Raw genomic sequence first — 27,392 nt, forward strand, 5'->3', positions numbered from 1 at the left:
GAGAGTATCTTGATGACATTGTTTTTTTCAACTGGTATCAGTAGTTTAAGAGATATAAGACTGCTTCCGCTTGCTGTAGGAAGCTACCCTCAAGAAATGGCTGGCCATCGGTCAAATATTGCTCCAAGCGCTATAATTTGGTGGACAGGTACTTGCTGGCATTCAGCGATCTAGACGTGGCAGCAAATTGCTGTCCTTGACGAAACAAATTTTAATTTATTGACAAGTCATATATTTTAATATGTAGCTATGCGCCTACCCATTTTAGTAATATATGACGAGTGAGCGGTGGAACATGCAAGCGAGTGGTGTAAGGCACCACGTTTATTCCGCTCACGCAGTTAGGTAAGCTCTAGGAGCTAATTAGGATGTTGGTCGCTGAACCGTTTTGAGACACAGTAGCCGTTTGTGGCACGGACATTTGGTCTTATGTTTTAGGATGACCGAATGGGGTGGTGGTGGGAGAAACGCCAGACAAACCAATACTAAAACGCTAGAGATATATATGGCTGACCACCAGCCAATTAAGTCTCCAAGCGCTTTAATATGGTGGACAGCTACTTGCCAGCGACCTAGGCGTGGCAGCGATTTGCTGTCTAGACAAAATAAATTTTAATTTATGGATGTCATATATATTTTTAGTAGTTGACAGGGCGCGCCTACTCATTTTAGTAAATATATGACCAGTGAGCAATTGGGACACGTAAGCCGGTGGTGTATGGCAGCGCGCTTAGTCCGCTAAAGCTGTTAGGTAAGCTCTAGGATACTGGTTGCTAAACTGTTTCGAGGCTCAATAGCCGTTTGTGGCACAGACATTTGGTCGTATGCTTTAGGGCGAACGAATGGGGTGGTGGCGGGAGAAATGCCAAGCAAACCAAACTAGTAAAACGCTATTTGTTTCTTATAAACGCTCTGTAGTAAAATTTTGGTTAGATTTTTACAAGTATATAATTGAAAATTTTGATTTAGATCTCCAGGATAATTAAATTTACAGATATCACATTATATTTGATATAGTAACTTGTGCTTTAAAAAAATTAATTCAATTAAGTTTTTGAGATTAAGAAATTTTTTCAATTATCTTTCAATTAAGCGATGAGAGCTGTTGTATTGCAAATGGTTTCAAATTCCAAAATAATTTTATTCGTACGTAGTTTTAATTTACAAAATTATTATACCACCAGAAATATTACTGAACCATTTCTAAAGATAAAAATGGATTTTATGTTTTTTATAAAGTAATTTACGTAGAATGTAACAAACAGGACATTTTTTTATAAAGGATAAGGTAAAAATTAGGAAGAAAGTTCATATAAACCTAAGTTCGGAGTTGCTTCGTTTTTGAATGTCGACTGGCAAAAAATTTCGCCCTGATTACTGTGTCTCCGGTAAAATAAAGCCAGACGGTAATTCTAAGGATCCAAATTAAGATAAAAATTTAATGGTGTTATACGAAATTTAGCTGAAAAATTGAAAAAATAGGTCCCAGATTGTATTTTTAGTAGTTTTAAATAAATCTAGGGTAAAAGACAAAGACCCACCGGCTTGGTCTAGTGGTGAACGCGTCTTACCAAATCAGCTGATTTGGAAGCCGAGAGTTCCAGCGTTCAAGTCCTAGTAAAGCCAGTTATTTTTACACGGATTTTAATACTAGATCGTGGATACCGGTGTTCTTTGGTGGTTGGGTTTCAATTAACCACACATCTCAGGAATAGTCGAACTGAGAATACAAGATTACACTTCATTTACACTCATACATATCATCCTCATTCATCCTCTGAAGTATTATCTGAACGGTAGTTACCAGAGGCTAAACAGGAAAAAGAGAGAGAGAGAGGGTAAAAGACAAAAGACTATGATCGAAAAGCTATTTTACGTTTGACGTAAAATAACTTTGTTAATAAACACGTAAAAGTTTTAAACAATACTTATAGAGAATTTTATTCTAAGTAAAATAATATGAATACAGTCCACAGAACTAAACACAAACGTAAGAAATTTGAAGTTTATTAAAAATAAAAAAAATAAAAAAATAGAAATTTGGAACATTTTTACTAGGTATTAAACGAAACATAATATTGCAAAAGTATGAAATATTTTTGAAAAATAACAAATAGAAACGAAAACAAAACACCAACTTACAAACAATTAAATAAATTACTGAAAACGTCGTTCGCCACAGTACATAAACCATTCTGCTCGACGAACAATGTTTTTTATGGCTTTTCGTAGAGTTGTTTTGTATTAGTCATACCGTACTGAGAATTACAATAACTCTTCCCCTTTATTTCACTTTTGTTGATATACAAATAAATGATTTCAAGCTTCCCCACAGATAGTAGAAGTCTAGAGGTGTAGTCGATTAATTTGGAGACCAGATTAGAGGACCGCCACGTCTAATCCACTTGTTTGAAAAAGTCGTATTTAAGTGTTGTCTAAACCTTGAAAAAAGTATAGAGTTCTTCGATCAAGCTGGAAAATTATTTGCCTTCTTGTTATCAGAGAAGATCTTTCAATAGATCTGGCAAATTATTCTCCAAAAAATTTAAATATGAGGCACCCGAAACGTTCTCTTATTATTCCGAAAACAAATCGTCCCACTTATGTTTATATGAACATTATTTTTTTATTTTCACCAGTAGAACGTGTCGTAGATATTTTGTTACATTTTTTGTGAATCACACTGTACACAATTACAATTTAAATTTTTTACAGTTTTAACCTATCAACATGATATATTTTTCTGTAAAAGAGGCATTTATTGGGTAGAAACAATTTTTAAATCTTATCACAGCGGTATAGAGAAATGTTACCTTCATTCCTAAATGTAGAACCTGCACAAAACTTTCAATCCTTTCTTTTAATTATACCTATCTATTTTACATTTCATTCATTCTTTTTAGTCTAAATGATGGAGAGTTATAAAAATGCAAATAGTTTTAATTATTTTTCTTCAGAGGTAGGGGCAAATTTTATTTTTCAAACTGCTAACATATGATCAATATCGTTCTTAACTATCCATTATGGTAGCTTAATTTAGGTAATGATTCATTTTGTGCATCAATAATTTTACTTTTTTTAGTTTTTTAAATCTAAATGACTGTTTCTTAATTGAAATAAAATTCAAATTTTTGAATTATAATTCCTTTTATTTTATGTATTTACAGGTGGTGCACGAAATGATCCAAAATTTGTTTTAGCAATAACTGTTTAGGTTAATAATTATTAATGTGTTTTATGCAGGAAGAAGAGACAGCAGTTTATGAATTTTAGTTTCTTCTCTTTCCAAGTGCGCTGTTTATGTATCGTTCTAAGATGGCCGACAAAGGACGAATGACTGTTGAACAGCGCGTAAAGACTGTATAATTTTTTAACACAGAGACGGTTTCGTGCACATTTTCAATCTTGGTGGTCGTCCTCATTTAAAACAATACGTGGATTTTACGAAATATTTAATAGTGATGGTTGAGTACTTGAAAGTAAGCTAGAACGGCCTGCCGATGTTCGTTCTCCACAGAACGTCGAAGCTGTCAAAGAAGCGTTGCCGAGATGCCGGGTAAATCAACAAGAAAAACAGCAGCAAAACTTGGGATTTCTAGGCGATCTGTGCAGCGAATTTTAAAAATTGATCTACATTTGTATTTGTACAAAATAACAGTGTTGCCTAAATTAACGGTTAACAATTAACATCAAAGAGTGGCATTCGCTGAACGGGCTGTGAATATTGTTGAACAATGTTTGCTTTTCAGATGAGGGACACTTTCACCTAAACGGGTTTGTTAATAAACAAACTGTGCGTTTTTGAGCTACCAAAAATCCACACGTGCTTCATGAAAAGTTGTACCACGCTCCAAGAATTACGGTACGAGCTGCTATCTCAATTCTTGGGGTAATATGACCATTCATTTTTGAACAAATAGTGAAGAGTAAAAATATCTAAACATACAGCATAATAATTTTATTCCTCAGTTTCTTGCAAAGGGTTTCGATTAGAAATGGAGTGGTTTATGCAGGATGGAGCCGGACCGCACACAGGTAATTTTGTTTTAGACTTTCTGCATGCAAATTTTAACTCAAATGCCATTTCAAACAGATTTCCTAATCGTTTTGCTTGTGGACAGAACTGGTCCCCGAACAGTCTTCATTTGAATCCGTGTGATTATTTTCTTTGGTGTTTTCTAAAGAAAAAGATTTTTCCTAAACATTCTCGCACAATGATGGAACTTCGAGTGATTATCACAAGGCGTGCAACAAGGTAACCGAGGGTAAGTATGGTCGAGATATTAACAATATAGGAGTTCGTGTTGATGAAGTTGCAAGACGTAATGGTGGTCGAATTGAACATGTGATAAGCAGAACATAATTTTCAGGTATATAGTAACCACGTTGTGTTTTAGTTTTCTGTACTGGAATTCAAATAAATATTTTTTAACAAAATCAAATGTTGAATCAGTTTGTGCGCCACCCTGTAATTCAAATAAATAATTAATCGATAATTTAAACTTTCCAAATTCGAAAAATTTTCAAAAGTAATTTAAAGGAAAACACTAAAATAATCTTTAACATATGTTTTCTTGAATTAATAAGTCGGATAATACTCGTAAAAATATATATCCGAATCATAAATAAATCATTATTGATATAAATTGAATCATTTTAATGCTATTTGAATTGTGGTAAGACTACTGTTATATTTTTTTATAGTACAGCAGAACAAATCACAGTTTTTGTTAATATTTATCAGATAAGGGGATTATATACTTAGAAATCTGGCTCACTGAACGTAAGTCGGAAAATTGTTTTCTTATATTATTTTCTCCACACAGGAGAATAAAAATTTTTACCCCAGGAAGTATGATTTTTTTTTTCTTTAAAATGGTCCACTATGAATGACATCTCACATTACCATAATTTGGGTTTATGGGTTTAAAAGTTTGGTATTTCCTCAGACGCACTAGATTTAATAGGCAACTTCACCTTTTTTGAATCACTAGGGTCTTTGTTTCAGTATTTCACTACTTAACAAGAAATTTAAATCCGCATTACAATTTTTTCGCGAATAATGAATAAAACATTTTAATTCCTCGTCCAGATTTTAATTCCTCGTCGCGCATTTTCCTGTCCTTTTAGTAATCACTCTTAACTTTCCACAGATGTGGGTATTGCTGTAAAAATTAGATAAAATTTGTGAGGAATGATAGATTCATGTAAGTTAAATTGACCGATATTGCGAAATATACTGTCCAAGACGGTAGCCGTGACTAACTCGCAATATACTCTATATTCAAAATGTGTAACATCATATACCTTTGTAGAGCTTCATATACAGAGTGAACGACTCGAAGTAACCGACAAAAATTATCGGCGAATAGAAAAAAAATGAATCCATCGAGTTGAAGATCAAGTTCATCGGTTCAAACAAACAAAGTTCGACGAACCAGGTTCCTATGTGTGAAATCCTCTTTGTGGTCTGAATTTCTACGTTCCGTAAAACATAATTTCGATTGGTATGAGTATAGCACTGATTTAACGTTCAACTCGTTCGTTTTCTGAGGCATTCACAGTCTCGAACGGTGTTGTTAAATCTGGACTAGGCGTGGGGTTTGCGCTTCCGCGGTTTCGGTCAGTTAGTTTGAGGAACTCATGTTAGGTTGGATGTAAAGATGTTCGTTTGAGGCCTATGTGAAGGGAAAATTTGATTTCTATTTTACTGAGGCAAATGTGTGCCGAGTCATTTACATCGGTGACATCCCGACCGAGGCCTGGCTGATGAATGTGAGTTGTCATTAGTTAGAGGATCTAAAGACGACCTCTTTAGATCCATACCGGTGTGGCGACCGGTAACGTCACAAGGTGGGTGTCTTCTCCTACGGGGTTGGCATGTATAAATCGCTTCAGACTTCCTGAATTTTTTTGTTTGGAAGGATTTTAAAGTAGAATGATGGAAATTTAATAAAAAATTTAAAATTTGAAACTTCCTTAAAACAAATATGTATGCTGTGTAAGTCATTTGCTCCTGAATGCACTTTAAACAAATCATTATGCATGGAAAGAAGGTATAATCATGAAGGCTATTCAGAGTTATCATTGTGATCAGTAAATAATAGTCATAAAATAAAATAGGGTTTACTTGATTAATTTATTGATCTTTTAAATATAAATATTACAATTATAAAAAAAATTTGAAAGGAAAAGAAGACTGAAAAAAGTACAAACTTTTTGTATCCGGCACCCTAACTATTACGCAGTCAGAAACGTACTGATTTTAATAGTACAACGCATTACATTCGTTTGATTAACGAGTAGACCCGACATACAAGCATTAAGTTTAAACCCGCTCACTATTGTGACTCACTCCATAAGCGCGTATGAATAAAACACTACAACGCAGTTTGTTATCGAAATTAAATTGAGCGCAACTGAAGAACGATTCAACCAATCTTCATCATTTTTGAATGCACAACTTCAGATACACTACTAAAGAATATCTAAATTTCAAAGAAATTGATCTAGTAGTTTTGGAAATTTTCGAGTCACAGATTTGATACATAGGCCTATATATATGTACGAGGGTAAGTCAATTATTACCCGCAATGTAGTTATAAATTTTATTGCAATACAAATAGGAAACTTACATGTACATCATTTTCAAAATAGTTCCCTTGAATTTCAACGCACTTGGTCCATCGTTGCACAAGCTTCCTGATGTCATAAAAGAAGGTTTACGGTTGAGCTCCCGAGCCAGGAATGCACTGCTTCTTTCACTGTTTCGTCCGAGGTAAATCGACGGCCCCTTAATGACTCTTTGAGTAGACCAAACAAGTGGTAGTCAGAAAAGTCAAGATAAGGACTATACGGAGGATGAGCCGGTACTTCAAAGTGAGTTTCTGGAGCGTTTCAGCAGTGTGGGCAGCAGTATGTGGAGGGGATTGTCATGCAACAACACAACACCTTTCGACAGCAGTCCTCGGCGTTTGCTTCGGATTGCAGGCTTCAGCTTGCAGTAAGCATCTCACTGTAACGCGTACTGTTTATTGTCGTGCCCCTTTCCTCATAATGTTCCAGTACTGGGTCTTGTGAGTCCCAAAAAAACCGTAAGCTTCAGTTTTCCTGCGGACGGTTGGGTTTGAACTTTTTTTTACAGGGCGAATTTGGATATTTCCATTTTGTACTCTGCCGTTTACTCTCCGGCTCGTAATGATGGATCCATGTTTCGTCACCAGTGATGATTCTGTCTAAGAATATGCCGTTCGTTACTATAGCGATCCAAATGTTTTTGGCAGATGTCCAAGCGCGTTTGTTTATGCAACCGTGTGAGTTGTTTTGGGACCCATCTTGCATAGACTTTATGAAACCCAAGTCTGTCGTGGATGATTTCGTAGGCAGAACCGTGACTAATTTGCAGACGATGTGCCATTTCATAAATAATTAGTCGTTTGTTTAAGAAAACCATGTCACCTGCGCGCACAATGTTTTCCTCTTTTGTGGCGGTAAACGGTCGTCCGGCTCCTTCGTCGTGCGTTACACTTGTGCGACCATTTCTGAAATTTTTCAATCCATTCGTAGACACTCCGTTGCGGCAACGCACTGTTCCCGTACTGTACCGAAAGTCTTCGATGAATTTCGGCCCCTGATACACCTTCCGACCACAAAAAACGAATTTCTGAACTTTGCTCTTCTTTGGTGCAAACAGAACGCGGAGAAGCCATGGTTAACGGCAGGGCAGCGATAATGGAACTAACATAGCAGCATCAAACCTGAACAGACATAATAACAATTAAACTACGCTTGCGGCGTCATCTACGCAATACGACAGTACTACCAACATAAACAAAAATATAAATAAATTGCGGATAATAATTGACTTACTTTCCTATATATTTGCATCCCCATGGTGGCTTCGGCCGCGCTATATGGATACTTGCCTTTCTCGTCGCGATCAGGGGATGTTTAGCCTATCAGTACTTGCTTTCTTAGGCCTTTCCGTCTATGGCTCATGTGTTCATTAAACTTATGCTTGTGAGAATAAAATGATAAATAAAAATTAAATCCTGTACCATTTATAAAAACTATCAGTTTACTGTAATTTCTTCAGAACATCAATTTGGTCAGTACATGACCCATTAATTGCCTTTTAGATTTTCCGTCGAGGATTCGTACGCGAAATACCTAATCAAAATTATAAACGTGAATTGCCAGCACAGTGCAGTAGATTTTGCTGGACGTTTCACATGAACCACTGTTACATATGACATTCACATATTCTTTGTATATATATATATGTATATACAATTTTATACACACATATTTGTGTATATATATATAAGGAAATAAATTTTAAGCAAATGGTACTTTTGTATTTCTTGTATCTCAAAACGTAAAGTAAATTCAATTTCACCCCCCAATCCCACCATGTTACCGAGAGTAATTTACTTTTCTTCGAAAAGTCAGTAAAAAAAAGTGAAATAGTGTAATTAATGTTATTGTACAAGGTAATAACTTATATATTATATTAACACAGTTGAATTTAAGTAGACTAATTTAAGTGGACTGATCAATACTAGTTGGATGAAATTGTCTAATTTTACTATGACAGGAACATAAAATCTCAATTAGCAAATAGCTTTAGATATCCATCGTGAAAAGTGATAGATGTAATACTCAAATATTGTTATTTTATCATTAAATATAAGTACAAATATAATTTATTCATTAAAAGATACATATTACAAATATAAAGAAAATAATAATATTTTCAAGTTTCTTTGTCCTGTTAAGTGTTTGGTTACATAAAATATTTTGAACCATACGAAATGTTTACTCTTATCTCTAAAAAACCTAGAAGTGTACGAAATGTTAGTTGTAAGAAGTATATTATAATGGTAAGTAAATAATTCTTATCGACCAAACTTAAACAGTAATAAAACAAATCGATGTATTATATTATAGAACTGTTTTGTATGAATCGGTGTCTTCTATATATAAATGTACGTTTGGGAATGATAAACACTATGCCGGGTGTAGGATTTATTCTATATACTTTTAGGTTTGATTATGAGAGTTTTACGCATATTTCAAAAAATTATAAGTAATCCGTTTTCGTGTGGTATGATTTATGTTTTAATGAGTTTATAGATTTGTTGTGAAAGTAAGTAAAAAAAAAATACATAAATAAATTATAATATTTTTCATGGATATTTTTTAGTAACAAACAGCTCACTCTCTCTCTCTCTCTCTCTCTCTCTCTCTCTCTCTCTCTCTCTCTCTCTCTCTCTCTCTCTCTCTCTCTCTCTCTCTCTCTCTCTCTCTCTCTCTCTCTCACTCACTTTCTCTCTATCTCTTTTCCCTGTTTAGCCTCCGGAATTACCGTTCAAGTAATACTTCAGAGAATGAATGAGGGTGATATGTATGAGTGTAAATGAAGTATACTCTTGTACAGTCGACATTCCTGAGATGTGTGGTTAATTGAAACCCAACCACCAAAGAACATCGGTATCCACGATCATAAATCCGTATAAAATTACTGCCTTTACTACGATTTGAACGCTGGAACTCTCGACTTTCAAATCAGTTAATTTGGGAAGACGCGTTCACCACTACACCAACCCGGTGGGTTAGTTACAAACATCTACAATTTCTCAATAATAATACTTATAAACAAACCATTAAAAACGTGTTCAAATAAATATATTTCAAATATTAGTACTTAAAAAATATTATATAACAACAAGATGTATTCGTTTTTCGAATTAATTAAAAAATTCACTGTGTTGTGGTTGTATTACAATAAAAAGGCTTGTTTTAAAATTTGATACCCAATTATCCTTAAAATTTTAGACTTTGTTAAAGTTGAGTATACCGTGTCTCCGAGGAAGAGGTAATACGCTTTGAGTTAGTATCATTTGTTCATTCCACCACCGATTCTGTTGAAACTAAACAGACTATTTAACGAAGGTTTGTTAAAAATTGTGTGTGAAAATTTCAACCTTCTAGGATTTATACAAACAAAATGGCGGCTCTCAAATAAAGACATAAATTTCAGATAAAGCACATTTTTTATTTATTAAAAATAGCTGGTAAAAATGGTTAAAAACAGCTGATAATTAGAACTAGAATAATCAAAAACAGTTAGATAATCGATCATGGTTATGACTAATTCCACGCATCTCAGGAATGGTCGAACTAAGATGTACACTTCATTTACACTCATACATATCATCCACATTTATCTTTCGAAGTAATATCTGAACGATAATTCCCGGAGGCTAAACAGGAAAAATAAAGGTTATGTATGAGTAATTTGAACAGCTGTTTAATACTACATAAACTGTTTTTAAACATTTTTGCCAGCTAATTTTAATGAATAAAAATGTGATTTATCTGAAATTGTTATTTTTATTTGAAAACCCCCATTTTAATTCTATAAATCCTAGAAGGTTGAAATTTTCACAGAGCATTTTTAGAACCTTCGTTAAAAAATCTGTAAAATTTCAGTAGAAACGGTGGTGGAATAGGGACGAGTGATACTAAATCAGAAGCGTATACCACCTATTCATGGACTTTATTTGCCTCTTCAGACTTTATTTTTACTTATGTGAGAAGGAAAGTCCATTACAGTGTTTTTTATACGATAGGAGAGCCCCCACTCATTTTCTCTTCATGCACGTTACTGCGTCCCTCATTAAACTACCGAACTCACTTTCTAATCATTCCATTACTCACAACACAGCTTTCTATATAAACTTCACTGATTTGGCAATCTTTATCGAAATTATATTGTTTTTTTTTTTTTTTACCGCTTGAGAGCCACCGAAAACCACCTAGAAGACTTTACTTTGGTCGAAGTGACGTGGCTGAAGAGTAGCCCCTCCTTTGTGCAGCTTGAAGCTGATCTCCCGACGGGGTCCCTCTTGAATCATTAAGACATCCCTCTGGGTTGCCATGGTCACTCTCCCCAAGAGGACTACCCTTCCCTTCCCTATCACTTAGTCTGGGTCCGGGCATGCCCCCCACGCATACCCCCTTCCCTGAATCGCGCGCCCACCTCACAAACTTCGATGGTCCTCAATGCGTCATCAGAATGTCTTGATCCAGCCATCTGCTGGACCCGAGTGACCTCAGCAAAGAGGCTGTGTCCCTGGCCCTGCACGTGTCCTCGATTCGACCCCCTGGCGACAGAATCTTTTTCGCCAGTTTACCCCGAATTTTTTTTTTTTTAAATCTACATAAGCGGAGTTTGACATCCACACAGTATACTTTCATTAGCTCCAGTCAGTCGAAGATATATGTCATTGTCCTTCAGTGAGATGAGGTATAGCACCTCACTTATATGTGTAGCAAGATTTATTTACCGACACAATTCAGTATACATAAAACCAAGTCACTTAACTTTACAAAAGGGATGAAATACAATTATTAAATACATTAAATTTCAGCTAGTGTGAATTTTTCGCGTTTGCAAATCGGATAACTGCCCTAATTTCACAATCGCTGGGATTATCGATTGACTTGAACGTTTTAAACGATGTTTCATCACATTTAAACAAATATCGCTGTACCTGTGATGGTAACTACTGAAAACCAACAAATAAGATAATGTGGTGCGCATGCTCAGAGAAACAACTGCAGTAATGTGGTGGTGATAGACGTATTCAATAAAATATTTCATAAAGTACAAGGTGATGCTTAATTCAAAGGCAAATATCCTTCAAGAATTTCTTTCTAGATGCTGTTTAATACTATATGCATTACTAATATTCTAATTCTATTTACATACTTTTAATTTTTAATATAATTTGCCGTTTACCGTTATTTTCCAGTACTATTAGAATAACTTTTAAAACAAGCCTCAGTTTCAAATATGAAAATATTTACATACAATGTAATAAGCACTTCGAGTTTGCTTTTAGCTTACGTCAATCAATAACTCTATTATCCGTATTTGGCCAATAATTCAGGTTCGTGTTAAATCTTAATCTCATTTTTCACGGCATTTTCATAGAAAAAAATTTACTATGAGTTCTAAAAAACCTGAAATGCCATTTAAAAAAAAATAATAATAAAGGCAAATGAAAGTAAGAGATATTGAGCAAAATTAATTGCTATGATAAAACTCAGCAAAAAAATGTATGTTCAGGGTGTAATGTATATCTGCAACGGTGATAGATATATCAAGGATTATGGTTTCAACCGTTTTTACGGTTGATGTTAATAAAATTTATCCTCCTCACCTATATTTAAAACGAAATATAATTAATCCGAAAGTTAATTTGCGCATTATTATTTATTGAGAAGCACAAATTTATTTATTGAGAATTAATTTCATTTTGGTTAGAAAGATTTCAATTTTTGCTTTATCTATTCGTATTTATGAAATTGATATCGTAGTAATAATTTTAATTTCCAAAATGCTACAGTGTTATAATAAATTATAATAAAAAATATATATAAAATTAAATAAAATTTTTAAAACAAAATTAACAAATAAAAGTGATTTTATTCAAATCGTTATTAAATAATAAATTTATATGATATTTTAATGAAAATAACAATTTCTATTTTATGAAACTTGAAAATTCTGTTTGCTCGTTACAATTTTTACAGTAAGAAATTATTTTTAAAAATTAAAACTTAATTAATAAAACCGTAAATTATTTTATAAAATTCAAAAAAATGTAATTAATATTAAATTTTAGAAGATAGTAATGAAAATTAATTCTAGGAAGAACGTTCGGTTTTTGGTTAGTTGTGATTTTTTTTCTCGCTTATAAAGCATACTTACAATCAGGAAAGGGTTTTTGCAGTTGAATAACAAGGAAGACTGTCGGCCAGGCGCGGTCGAGTTCGTTCTTCGATGAGCCCGGTAGACTGCCACGGCTAGGGTTATTAAATTTAACAAGGCTACGTCGAGGAAAAAAAACGAAGAATATAGGAGGCAGTGCAGGGTGAAGGTCTGATAAAATTCCAATTATTCTCTTCGCAACCAAGGTAGAAAAGAATGAACGGTTCTTGCTCGAGCACTGTAGATTCACTGTTATTGGATTACCATAAATTAATTTCTATAACGGGTGAAGAAGAAAAATTTAATCCAATCTCAGATAGGACTGTGCAGAGCCGAAGGAGAAATTGAAAAGCTATTTATGCCGGAACGAATTTCATTTAAGAATAGAGAAATATCGAATCTTTGAGTTCCATAATACACTAAGCTTTACTGCTTAAATCTTTTTTTATAATCCATCAATATTTATTCAACATCAACCGATAACTCATCATAAATTACTTCAGATCGTTTCATTATTTGCAGGCGTATAATACATATTTTGTATTTCACTTGTTTTTTTTATATATAAATTATCCTTTACTTCAGTGCAGAATTTAGTATTCCGTACACCTTTTTAATATTAAATATATTCATTTATAATTTAATTTCATCTCCAGGTCTACTTCAGAAAAAATTAACTTTTTTTTAATTTGCCATTAGATTGTAATTTAATTAGAAAATTTATGCTCCATTTTTATTTCATAAGATAGCTGGAGGTATATTATTTATTGTACCACTAAAGTGTACAAAGGGACTCGGTCATTGCTGATTACGTGTTAAAAAATCAACCCAAAAAATAAAATTTAAAACGATGAGGAAAGGTTTAAAACCTCGATTCTGATATTTTATATATAACTTTACAAATATCTTTAAACCCATTAAAATTGAATGTTTTTAAATACTAAGATTTCTGAAGTAATTTAAATTTCTAAATTGATTTATTTTAATACCAACAATCTATATATTTATTTCTTCTGTCCGTTTGTATGTGACTGAACACCTCCTAAACGGCTGAACTGATTTTGATGAAATTTTGTGTGTGTGATAAAGTTGATTCGAGAATGGTTTAGATTCATAATTTGATCCGATAGAAAATATTTTTTTAATTTATTTATTTGTGTGCTGTTGTTGATCTTGGGATTGTTAAGGTTCACAACTGGATCCGGTAGGCAGCACTGCGATCGGGTTTTAGAAATTTTTTTTAATTTTTGGCATATCAGTCAGACCCGGTAGTTGGTGCTACGATCGGATTCTAGGAAGTTTTTTATTTTGTTTCTTTTTCGCATATCAATTACTTGTGTCGTAGCTTAGTGTTGTTATTACATTAAAATCGTATTTATAACGTGTTTAGAGAGTAGTTTGAATTAAATCCGATAGATAGTGCTGTTCTGACAATTGGATTTATTTTCATTCTGACTTTTATAAAGTGATAAGTTAAATTTTATGAAGTTCCGTAATGTTCAGTATTAATTGTAATGACTTTGCATCCACAACCCTTTTCGTTAAAAAATTATTTTCTACCGAATGCTGTGATTAGAGAATGGTATGAATTAAATCCGATAGATAGTGCTGTTGTTTTGCCATTTGAATTTATTTATATTCTGACTTCTATAAAGTGAAAGGTTAAATTTTGTGAAGTTCTTAATGTTCAGTTTTTTAAGGTTTTATGAAACTTTCAGTTTGTTCATTTAATGTGTACGTATACTCAAATCTAGCAATAGCGAAGTATTGCCGAGTCTACTAGAATTGAGCGCTTATTAAGAATATTATATTATTATTTATTGAAATAACGTTTTAAAGTGTAATTAAAAAATATACATCGTGCAAATTTGTAAGGTGCAGTATTGAAATGGGTATTTTACTTGATATTTCATGAATTTCAATGTTGTATAAGTTACATAGCTATACTTTAAAAATAAAAATTGAAATTCATTTACGATGAACGGAACTATTTTGTAAAGACAAGTAGTGAATCCCGTATATAAATTAAACTGTCCTTACCATTATGGTAATGACATATTATGGTACAGGTGATCCGACGTAAGTCCTGATTAAAACACAATTCGTTCTAAAAAAAAAACAACAATAAAAACTAGCATCCCAAGCCAGGTTTAATAGAGAATGGGAGAAATGTTGTTTTTTTATTCTCTTCTCTCCTGAACCGAGTGCATATTACATATTAGCATAAAAATCCCCAAAAAATGTAGATGATCATTTATTTATTTAGCGTATGGCACTAAGACGCAACACCAATTATAGTCAAAAATTACAAAAAAATTAATATAAGCTACTGATACTGAAGTCGCCATCAGGAAATCTTCAGGAGTCCCTTCATAAGCTGTCCTAGGGCAAACTTCTGTGATGTGTTTAATAGTTTGATTTTCACCACACTCGCAAAGGGGCGTCGGTGTTTTACCCCATTTATACAGGAAACAGGCGCACCTATCATGCTGATTTCTTATTGTGTTTAGCGTTGACCATGTCTTACGTGACAAGCCAAAAAACGGCAGCTTTTGAGTAATACATGGGATTTGATTATTCTGCTTTGTTGTCCATTCTTGACGCCAGGCGTCAGTTAGGTTAAATCCTTCCTCTGTGGCAGCAATTGCTGTTTTGATAGGTGGCTTTCTAGATCGACGGCGACCACGATTGGCATCCTCAATGTCCTCATTTATTGGTAGGTTTTGATTGTCCATAATCTTCTTGTACTCTCTTATAAGAGCGCTCATACGGCGCAGGTTTGGGGATGGTATGTGGCTAAATACTGGGAGCCATTCCAGAGAAGTAGACCTGATACCCCGGCAATCATTTTCATATTGTTATTAAGTTGAGCATCAATTCTATGAACATAAGGGCTGTTAAGCCATACTGGTGCATAATATTCTGGATGATATTTAATCCTAAAAGTAAGATCTTCATTTGCTTCATTACAAGGACTGGCAGGATATTGAATATCATTTTTGTAGAGAACCTACCTTTGTCTAATGCTTCATGTGACTCGTAGGCTTTATATAAATCACAGGGATAAAAGTTACTGGAATAAATAGTGTAAAGCAACACATTACCTTCTTTCTGTTTTAAAATAATAAATTATTTATACTCGTAAATATTCTGTCTCAAGTCATCAGATAAAATGTTAAAACTTATATTTGAAGACTCCCTGTTTGGGAATCGTGTGAATCTTCGCTAAAAACTGTGAAAAAAACGAGTGTAAACTCTGTATCAGGATATCGCACCCAAAGCATTTAATTTTAGGAAGTCTCTTTCGCATTAAGAATTCAAGGGATTTTCTGACCCCCCTCTACGGTACGGATATTATATGTGTTAACTTTTCTACTAAGATGAGATGTTGACTCATCACCAAATACAACACGATCATTCAAGAGAGTCATCATCTCCATGCGCAACATTCCGATCGCCAAGTGGGCACGAATAGCGTAGCCGATAGACTTCAAAACCTGTAACAGCTGTTCACGGTATGGACTGCGTAGGAAAGACTCGCTGATACGTTTAATATTTTATCTAGACTCCCTCTATCGTTTCCTTTGCACAGATATTCGATCGTTTCAAACTGTTTATGACATCAACGAATGTTATTATCATTTGGAATATCGCAATTAAAATTTATATGAAATTTATGTTGAAAAGTAATTACAGATTCTTATTTAGCAAACTGTGAAACATTGAAGGCTTTCTGTTTTGGAATCACCACCTTTGGTAATATCGCTTTTAAGCGATGATAGAGAATAAATGTACGACCAGAGTGAAAATAAAACTGTCCGTTTCTGCTCTTAAATTAACATTGTACATCTTATCCAAGACATCCTCAGTATTATTATACAAGTCCTTATCCAAGTCCTCAGTATTATATTCCGGTATATTTGAATTAAAGATATAATAACAGTAAGTTATTAGAGCTTTAAAATATGTTTATATTCCTGACAATGTAATTAAAAAATCAGATGTGGACACCACATGACTTCGTTGTATGCCTATTAAATTACATAGACACATTTTTTTAAAATGAAACGTATATAAAATTTTATTTCAAAATAACTTCTGGTATTTTTTTCATATTTTTTTTATTGTTATTATTAATCATTATTTATTGTCTTTTGTTAATAAAATTATTAACAAATCAATATATTTAAATAAAAAAAAAAGATGAAAGAAATGAGATGAATTCGAATTGAACCGATGTGCCTTCCCCTTCTACGATCCAAATATTCCATTAACTACAATTTCATTTGGCTATAACTCTGGAATCAAGAAAAATAAATAACACTATGATATATCGCTGAAAATCTCTCAATGAGGGCTTATTACAGCAATTAAGAAAAAGTCCAAAATAAAAAAAATTGGCTTTTTGACTTTTTTGGATACTTTTGGTTAGTTGATTGCAACCAAAAGTGGAAGTGCACAACTAGATGTTACAAGAGTCCTAAATCCAAAATTTCAACATCCGACGGCTAATCGTTTTTGAGTTATGCGAGATAAATTCGTACGTACAGACGTCACGCCGAAACTACTCAAAATGGATTCAGGGACTATCAAAATGGATATTTTCGTCGAAATCTGAAAACCCAAATTTCTCGGAATCACAATACTTGCTTAACTTCACACAAGGAAGTAAAAACGTATTTCTAAATAATTTTTCGTTAATGTAAGTTATTTTCAATTTCGGTCAATAAATAAATAAAAAAACAACCATGTATGATTAGCTCATATATCAATGCTTATTTGTAATTTTAATTTGTATTTCTTTTTTAAAAATGTTGTATTACAAGAACAGAGATCATATATAATAAATTTAATCAAAATGAAAGTTCAATATGGCATGAAAAAGAATGTGATATCTCAAATCAAACTCCTGCCTTTTTTGTTTTGTTTTTTTATTTTGCTTTGTTGTATTTTACAGATTGTCTCTTTGGTGACAACTGGTTTCGTTGTTGTGACACTATCCTGGCATTTATCTTAACGAAAGAGTGGAAACAAAAGAGAAATGTATTTTATCGTAACCGACCGACGAGCCAACCAGCTGTTTCTCAATACTGGAATTTTAGATAACGTTGAATTTTTTCTAGTAATAATTTATTTCGTATCCTGTACTTTTATTTATCTATTTATTTTCTGAAAATTAAATATGTACAACAAATAATGATTTCAGAATATTTTTAATGTTTTCATTCACTAATATTTACTGTAAGTAGTTTTCTATAAATACTAATTTAAATGCAATATAATTAATTCATAAAAAGATATCGCATCTAATATTACTTTTAAATTGTTTATTAAATTTTTTTCGCATTACATCTGGACTCAGTTGAGGTGTTTCTAAAATATATGTTAGTTTTTAAACATGAAACAAATTTATAAAAAAAAAAAATGTATTTTTATTTTAAAAGATTTGATTAAATTAAAAGGAAATTTAAATACATGTGTAGAATTAATTAAGGGTTTAAAATGCCAATTTTAAATCCAATTTAAAATATTATGGACTTTGATTAAAGAAGAAATTTTTAGATTAATACCGTCTGGACCGTGACCTATCCATCCGTTCGTATATTATAATGGACCTAATTTCTTTTAAATCGAACAAAATGTTTAAATCATTACTATTTATTTCGTCTGCTTTCTATTAAGTTTATTATACACAAGAATATAATTTTGGTAAAAATCATTCCATAAAACAATCTTTTTTTCTGGGTGAAAAATGCTTTCATGGTAACATACCCGAACACGATATATTTTTTGTAAAAAATAAATGTTAAAAATGGACAATTAGAAATTAGTTATTAACTAAAACCTCAGAAACGCCAAAACTCTTCTATATAACAAGCTTATAACGCACGCTAAAAGCGAAATAAAAACCCAAAGATATGTCACGTTACATATACCCCAAAATAATAAAATTACCAGTTTATATAGTTTAGTTTTTATTTAGTTAGTTTTTACTTTTATTTTTATATAATTATTTTATTATAAAATTATATATCTGAATACAAACCGATGGCTCTAAGAAATCATAAAACATAAGATAACAACATTTCATTATTCCCTGGAATAGTTTGCATTTTTTAAATATATTGGTTTGCTTGGCATTTCTCCCGCCATCACCCATTCGGTCGCCCTAAAGCAAAGACCGAATATCTGTGCCACAATCTACACCTCATTTATATGTCGTATACAAGTACATCATCCTCATCTCAATGGGCCGTCTGTAGGGGGTTGTATATTTTTCATTAATTGAACAGATTACAATGTACAAATTTGAAATAAAATAAAAACAATAATTTTTTTCTTAGAAAGGTTCTAATTCACCCTCTTGGTAATTTTATTTCCTCCTGACCTACGATAGGTCTAATAGGGTAGGTGTAATTATTTGTTTTTTAGTTTCATGTAATAAAATTTATCTCATCTTTCCTATATAACTACAAAATTCGATAATTTTATTTTTAATTTGATCCTTTTTATTTTGTAGGATAATTTCGTACGATAAATCTTGTTTGTTTTTTTCTTCTTTTTAGGTATAAAATTTGATTCAGAAGTGTTTCAGTAGAATTTTTTTATTATTTTAAAACATAAAATTTTGTACAACTTTATTACAAAAAAAAAATTTTTATTAAAAGGTTGTAAAATAATATAATAAAAACCTTCTTTTTTTTTTTGTCTTCAGTCATTTGACTGGTTTGATGCAGCTCACCAAGATTCCCTATCTAGTGCTAGTCGTTTCATTTCAGTATACCCTCTACATCCTACATCCCTAACAATTTGTTTTACATATTCCAAACGTGGCCTGCCTACACAATTTTTCCCTTCTACCTGTCCTTCCAATATTAAAGCGACTATTCCAGGATGCCTTAGTATGTGGCCTATAAGTCTGTCTCTTCTTTTAACTATATTTTTCCAAATGCTTCTTTCTTCATCTATTTGCCGCAATACCTCTTCATTTCTCACTTTATCCACCCATCTGATTTTTAACATTCTCCTATAGCATCACATTTCAAAAGCTTCTAAAGTTTTCTTCTCAGATACTCCGATCGTCAAAGTTTCACTTCCATATAAAGCGACACTCCAAACATACACTTTCAAAAATCTTTTCCTGACATTTAAATTAATTTTTGATGTAAACAAATTATATTTCTTACTGAAGGCTCGTTTAGCTTGTGCTATTCGGCATTTTATATCGCTCCTGCTTCGTCCATCTTTAGTAATTCTACTTCCCAAATAACAAAATTCTTCTACCTCCATAACCTTTTCTCCTCCTATTTTCACATTCAGTGGTCCATCTTTGTTATTTCTACTACATTTCATTACTTTTGTTTTCTTCTTGTTTATTTTCATGCGATAGTTCTTGCGTAGGACTTCATCTATGCCGTTCATTGTTTCTTCTAAATCGTTTTCACTCTCGGCTAGAATTACTATATCATCAGCAAATCGTAGCATCTTTATCTTTTCACCTTGTACTGTTACTCCGAATCTAAATTGTTCTTTAACATCATTAACTGCTAGTTCCATGTAAAGATTAAAAAGTAACGGAGATAGGGAACATCCTTGTCGGACTCCCTTTCTTATTACGGCTTCTTTCTTATGTTCTTCAATTGTTACTGTTGCTGTTTGGTTCCTGTACATGTTAGCAATTGTTCTTCTATCTCTGTATTAGAACCCTAATTTTTTTTAAATGCTGAACATTTTATTCCAGTCTACGTTATCGAATGCCTTTTCTAGGTCTATAAACGCCAAGTATGTTGGTTTGTTTTTCTTTAATCTTCCTTCTACTATTAATCTGAGGCCTAAAATTGCTTCCCTTGTCCCTATACTTTTCCTGAAACCAAATTGGTCTTCTCCTAACACTTCTTCCACTCTCCTCTTAATTCTTCTGTATAGAATTCTAGTTAACTTTTTTGATGCATGACTAGTTAAACTAATTGTTCTGTATTCTTCACAATTATCTGCCCCTGCTTTCTTTGGTATCATGACTATAACACTCTTTTTGAAGTCTGACGGAAATTCCCCTTTTTCATAAATATTACACCTATTTCATAAATAAAAACCTAGTAAAGAAAATTTTTATTTTACTTACCAGTTCCGTTGACTAGTGAATAGATTACAAATATGAAGAAAGTTAAAAAAGTTGTTGAATTCAATTCCATGACGTCATATTACTGATAGCATTCACAATTACAACAGCGCTATCTGCTGTCCGTAACATTTGCAGTCCATCTGTAACAAAAAAATATATATATTTACTTATATTTGGTTAATAAAATAAAATTAATTAGTCCACATTAATAAATAACCTAGTGGGTATACTGTAGGAAATATTTATTTGACTGCAATATTCCCTCCGAACTACTCTACAATAACTAATCTTGTAATATTTACATGTGATATACCTTATCATTTCGATTGTGGGTCTCGTTTGGATGCAATTTACCTCGACTATAAAAAGGGATTTGACAGTGTTGACCACTCAATATTATTTTTTTAAATGTATTATTTTGGATTCCACATTAATTTTATAAAATGTTTTGGTCGTAGTTTGACGTAGTATTATATGGAGGCTGTAGGTCAGATATGTTTTGTAATAATTCGGGAGTTCCCCAAGGAAGTAACCTAGGTCCTCTTTTTTATAATTATTAAATAATGATCTCCTTAGGTGCCTCAGATATTTAAGTTGTTTGATTATGCGAATTATATTAAAATTTACCGCTTTATCCTTCTAATTAACATTCTAATTACATTCTGCTGTAGTATGATATTGATATGATTTTAAGGTGGACTCATAAAAATGGTCTTGAATTAATTATCAAGAAATGTTAATACATAGTATTCACTAGGAAATTAAATTATCAAATCTATAATTATTCTATAAATGATATAAATTTGGTAAAATTATATCTGATGAAAGGCCTTGGAACATTATTGGACTCTACCTTGACCTACTTACAACAGATTGACTCTCTAATCAATAATGCCAATAAATTACTTGGTTTTATAATTAGAAATACAGAACTATTTTCGGATACATCTCAATAATAAAATTATTTTACGCTTTTGTTCGGAGTAGATTGGAATATGATCTGTTGTCTGGAATCCTTTCCAACAGACGTATGTGAATTTAACTAGACTGTGTGCAATAGATATATACAATTCTTATATTATAAAAAATTCAATAACTTTTATCCTTCGGGATATCACACTCAGAATATGAGAAAAATAGTTAACATCGAATCCTTAAAATTAAGGCGGGAAATCATCTCACTAGCTCTTTTTCTTATAAATTTATGAATCACTTGATGTAGCTTTCGACGCTTCGAACTAAAGAGATTAACTCACAATAGAAGAGAATGGAGATGCGCATGGTGCCAGGGATCTGCCACAGAGGAGGATATTATAATATATATATATATATATATATATATATATATATATATACAGAAAAATTATATTTGGCGACTGCTATTATCTTGAAACGAAGACCAACACATCCCAAAGTATCTAGGGAGACTTATGGGAGAGCAACTAACAAATTTTAAATGGAGTAGGGTTGCAAATCATTATTTTAAAAAGCATTAAGTTAAAATAGGACGTAAGATTCGGATTTTGACAACCCCAATTAAAATAGCTGGAATTTAATTTTTTTCACAGCTAATTTCATAAGTGGCCTACAGTAAATCCCAATTAGTGATCGTCTACCTAAAAATAAATAGTTTTCTGTTAGGACCATTTGCTAAATGAATTCTTTTTTGTATTTTAATGTTAAGCTGTTATTTAAGAGGTAGTGTACCATACATTACCCTTGAAACTAGATGTGCAAAACAATAAATACCAGCCATTTTAGTTTCGATTATCGTAGCCCAAAGTTTTTTATGTAAATTTATTTTGAAAGCCTTTAAAAACGATTTGTCAACCTACTGTTTTCACATAAAATTCTTGAGTTGCCCTCTCCATTGGAAGTTGAATGGTGTTCTATTTAAATTTCACTGATGGAAATGTCTGATCGGTGGCATCCTGTCAGAGCCCAAACTGATGACAGTGTTGTTATCAAGTTTAGTGGATCTAAAAGACGACCTCCGGTAAAGCCCATTTGGGATAGGAATGGAGGAACTGGTGTGGCGAGGGGGATCGTGACAAGGCGGATGTCTTCCCTACGAGGATCAGGATGTCACCCGCCATTGGGAGTTGAGGGGTGTTCTCGAACCGAAATAAATCGAGGTAGGAACATTTGTTAAATTCCATTTTTCTATGAGTAATGATTGAAAATTTATTAAAGGTTTTCATATTTTATTAACACCTTTGTATAAATCTTGACGTCGATTGTAGAGTGGTTGCGTCTCTGCCTGTAATCGGGAAGGTCTTGGAACTGGAAATACCAGTCAGGCTTGGAATTTTCCATAAGTTACAAAATTCATATCTTATCGTAGTAAAAGAGCGGATAGATAACTATATTTGATAATAAGCCTGTTTTTTTAGTGAAATAATACTTCTTTACAAGGATTGGACAACTTAACTCCTTTATGATTCGTTAGTAAACATGTTTACCATTAGAATAACCGATTTAATAGTAATAATAATACACTCTTTCTACATACAGTACACTTTATATATATATAAAATATATATATATATATATAATAATAACCTTCACAATAATAATTAACACTAACAAAAATAATTTATTTTGGCGGGGAGGGAAGTAGAAATGCAATTTATGCGCTGTTGCCGGGCTCCTGCTGACGGGTCTTACCAAACTGCCTTCAGTAGACTACCAGCTAAAATCACTCCCTTTCTACCAGGACTTGGTGCAGAACCATTATTACTTCAGGCCGAGTCCTCCCATCCTAGCCTGAGAAAGCTGCCATCTAATTTGCACCTGCTTCAAAACGATCCACGCTGCCTTTCTTGGCCCCGACGATTCGGACCACACTCTTCCAGCTGCTCACATCCGGAGCATCACCGTTACCACATTGGGAGGGCTCAATGCTCCGAAATCCGCCTCTAGTGTCCCTCAATTTTCCGCCCACCTAGCACATGCGAAAAACGTTTGCTCGGCGTTGTCAACAGAAGACATCGGGACAATATAAGCCGTCGGAGAACGGCGCTTTTTCTATCACATGGCGATAAGAATGGAAGTATCCAAGACCCTTAAAACTGGGTCACATAGTACTCCACTTCTCCATGTCGCCGCCCTGCCAACTCTATGACCGGAGGGATGAGACTCGCGGTCCAAATATTTCCTGTTCTTGGTGTCCCAGGTTTATAACCAGGTAAGGAACGTGCTAGTCTATTACTCTCCGGCGACGATCTCCCAATCTTCTCCTGCCCACCGCCTCCGATAGGCAGCCTCGCGCTCCCATGCCTAAAGAGAAAATTGGTATGACACCGGCGATCACCAGAACAGCAAGCTCGGAAACCGTCCGATACCCGCAAGCGATTAGTAAGGCAGCGGTGCGTTGCAGCTGCGCGAGCCGCCCCCGGTTCTTCTTAAATCTTAGCGCCTGGGCTCACACTTCTGTCAGCCGCCGCCTGCTGGCCTTCGGTCCGCCGACTTTCGCCATGTGCCTTCTGAGGGCCGTTATAGCCCTCTAGGCTTTGTCAGTGGCTCTACGTAGCTGTTCAGCAAAGCAGAGTTTCGGTCAATCATCATAATGAGGTACTCCACGGCCAGCTTGGTCTAGACAACCTCAACCTCGACCCGTCATAATTATAATATAATAATAATGATTCACTAAATAATAATTTGGAACACTACTATAAATTAAACGGCTAGGTCAACTGATACTATTTAGTTTAATTAAAAAATTTAATTAAGTGTTTTGTGTCCTAAATTACTTAATATAATAAATTTTTAAAACAATTATACAATTTACAAAATGTATTGTAGACTGTTACTTTACATCAATGCAAGTTATTAATTTCTCATTTTGGCTTCTTACTTAAACTTCAAAGTACAACATTTGGTTATCTCCAAATTAATTACGTATTGGATAATTAAGTTGTAGTGGTTCAAATCATTGTTCTGCAGTGCTAAATTTCCGTATCACTCAGTTTTATAATATAAAGCTGTTTCCATATCACCTTGAATAAAGGAGTTTTAAAAATGGGAATTTTTGATTCGACTACACCCATATATTTTTTTCTTTGATGATTGAATATTTTAAAAACAAATCATAAAAAATTTAAAAGTCCTAAGAGGAGAAAACTCTGTAAAATTTCATTTTCCAGGATTTCTCGTTCGGGTAATACTGTAATAAATGAGTGAATGGTATTTCGTTTTATAGAAATGATATTGCGCTTTATATATGCTTATTATTAAAAAATAAAGTATTAGTAATAAAATACGATGCCATTTTCAGAAAAATACAGGCAGTATTTGTTAAAAATAAATGAATTAAACAAGAACTGGAATGTATTTAAGGGACTTGTAAGTCAAGTCTGAAATAAAAATTAAATTAAGAGTCTAATAAGAATTATTTAAGTACTTTGAATATATTTTTAACAAATAATTTTTTGAAAAAAAAATTAATTAGTTAATTCGAATAGAAATTTTATTTTTATATTTTTTATTTAAGTCCTTTAAATCGTGAATTCGAATAGAAATTTTATTTTTATATTTTTTATTTAAGTCCTTTAAATCGTGAATTCGAATAGAAATTTTATTTTTATATTTTTTATTTAAGTCCTTTAAATCGTGAATTCGAATAGAAATTTTATTTTTATATTTTTTATTTAAGTCCTTTAAATCGTGGAGATAATTTTCCGATGATCTCCTGTTTTTTCTTCTGTACTATTATAAAACAATGCATTTTGTGTTTAAATGTATTGAAATAAATATCGTTTATCTTTCTGTTATATGTTTAAAACAAAATTTGATAAAATATTTTACGCGCGCGCGCGCACACACACACACACACACACACATTAACTATTTTATTAACATTTTTTTATCGTATGTTATATATAAAATATAAAATAATAATATAAAATGATCACAAAGGATGTTACCATTTAATATATTTCAGTTACAACCCCTGGATCACCCCCATAGAAGGGGTTAAAATTCTCTTTCTTGTAAAAAAGTAAAGTAGTTAACTGATACTTTATCCTGAAAGTTAAAGTATTTTATCTGGAACAATTTTAAAGTTGTTGAGGTATCTCCATACTTTTGACTCATCTGTATATATTTATTTCTCAAGTTATTCTATATTTTTTTTTAAAAAATGATTGGGTAAACTAGTGATGAAAAAAAATATTTATCCTCAAATATATTCAAACGATGTGTATATTATTTTTAAAAGTGTTTTAAATAGACAATAGTTTAATATTATTGATCGGGTGGTGGTAGTTTTTGCACATTTCACCCAGACGTTTCTAGGTTCAAATCCTAGTCAGGAGTAATATTTTTCATTTGCTAGAAAATTTATATATCTTAAATTATAAGTGGGCGAGTAAGCCTGTTATTGCTTTGATAATAATGAAACATCTCCAGCTAAGTTAAAAAAGAAATTAAAATGATTCCTAAATCGTTTTAAAATGTAAATTAATTTTTTAAATCTTAACTGCAATTATTTATTTAATTACTCACGATTAAATTACGCATATTGATTTTCATGCTGCAATTATTTAATTAGTATTTTATACTTTATTTTATCTGTTACCTTTTTTCTAAGATTTTTTTTTGTATAATGAAATTAAGCTGTCGCAAAATAAATAATTACAAATTCTTTATCGCCTTGCATCATATGAAATTGGAGAACGAAGTGTGGTAAATTACGAATTTTTCCAGAGAAAAAGAAAGAAATCCTAATTACGTAAAACTATTCACAATTTTTATAATAGGATACAAAATTTATAACTCAAAATTATTGTAACTTTGTTGTATAAAAGTAGGAAAAGTACACGTGTCACGTGTTCTTTTACTTTTTGTTTTAACTTAGAAAAAGTAATTTCATGTTTTCTTGGAATCAGAAGACTTCAGGATATTTTGTTAAGTAGAAAATTCCAATAAGCCTAGTTAATTAAGTCTTCTGGGAATAAAGAGATCTAAAAAAAAAAAACAAAAAACAACGTTTCCTTACTTGATTGAGGTTATCAGCTGTTAAGTTTTATAATTTAAGTAGATTATTCTATAAAAAAAAAACAGTCACTTTTAGTTTTAAAAAATCAATATTTTGTCGTTTTTAATGTAAATTTGATTAATTATGAAAAAAATTTAAGTAATAATGATTTTTAATTTAATTCTTAATACATTAATTACATTAAATCAATAGTGCTCATAATTTTTCATTTTTGAAGTATGTATTGCCAAGTTATTAAACTACTTTAAACTGTTTTTTTTAACTTAAAGTATTAAAGAAATAATTAACAATTAAATAGTTAAAATCAATATTTTTAGTTTTAACCTAATTCTAATTTATCTAGTTCCTGTTTTTATTTTTATATTATCTCCATCCATACTGAAAGCTTATTTTTACGTTTCGTGTTGTTATGGGCATTACATAAAGTCAAAAATAAATCATATTTTATTTTTTTTTTTTTTGCCGCAGTGTTTTAATCGGTTCCAACTTAC

General features: G+C 32.3%; 1 protein-coding gene across 1 annotated transcript in view; it reads right to left on the reverse strand.

The window, feature by feature from the left end:
- Window positions 1-20,982, reverse strand: part of LOC142320046 (kin of IRRE-like protein 3) — a 722,369-nt gene extending 701,387 nt beyond the window's left edge. The window contains exon 1 of the mRNA XM_075357724.1: window positions 20,904-20,982. Within this exon, the coding sequence (XP_075213839.1) occupies window positions 20,904-20,973 (70 nt within the window). The 5' untranslated portion in view covers window positions 20,974-20,982. The remainder of the gene's footprint in view (window positions 1-20,903) is intronic.
- Window positions 20,983-27,392: the final 6,410 nt, after the last annotated feature.

This window comes from Lycorma delicatula, chromosome 2 (genome assembly GCF_047948215.1).
Source record: "Lycorma delicatula isolate Av1 chromosome 2, ASM4794821v1, whole genome shotgun sequence".
Classification (NCBI taxonomy): Eukaryota; Metazoa; Arthropoda; class Insecta; order Hemiptera; family Fulgoridae; genus Lycorma; species Lycorma delicatula.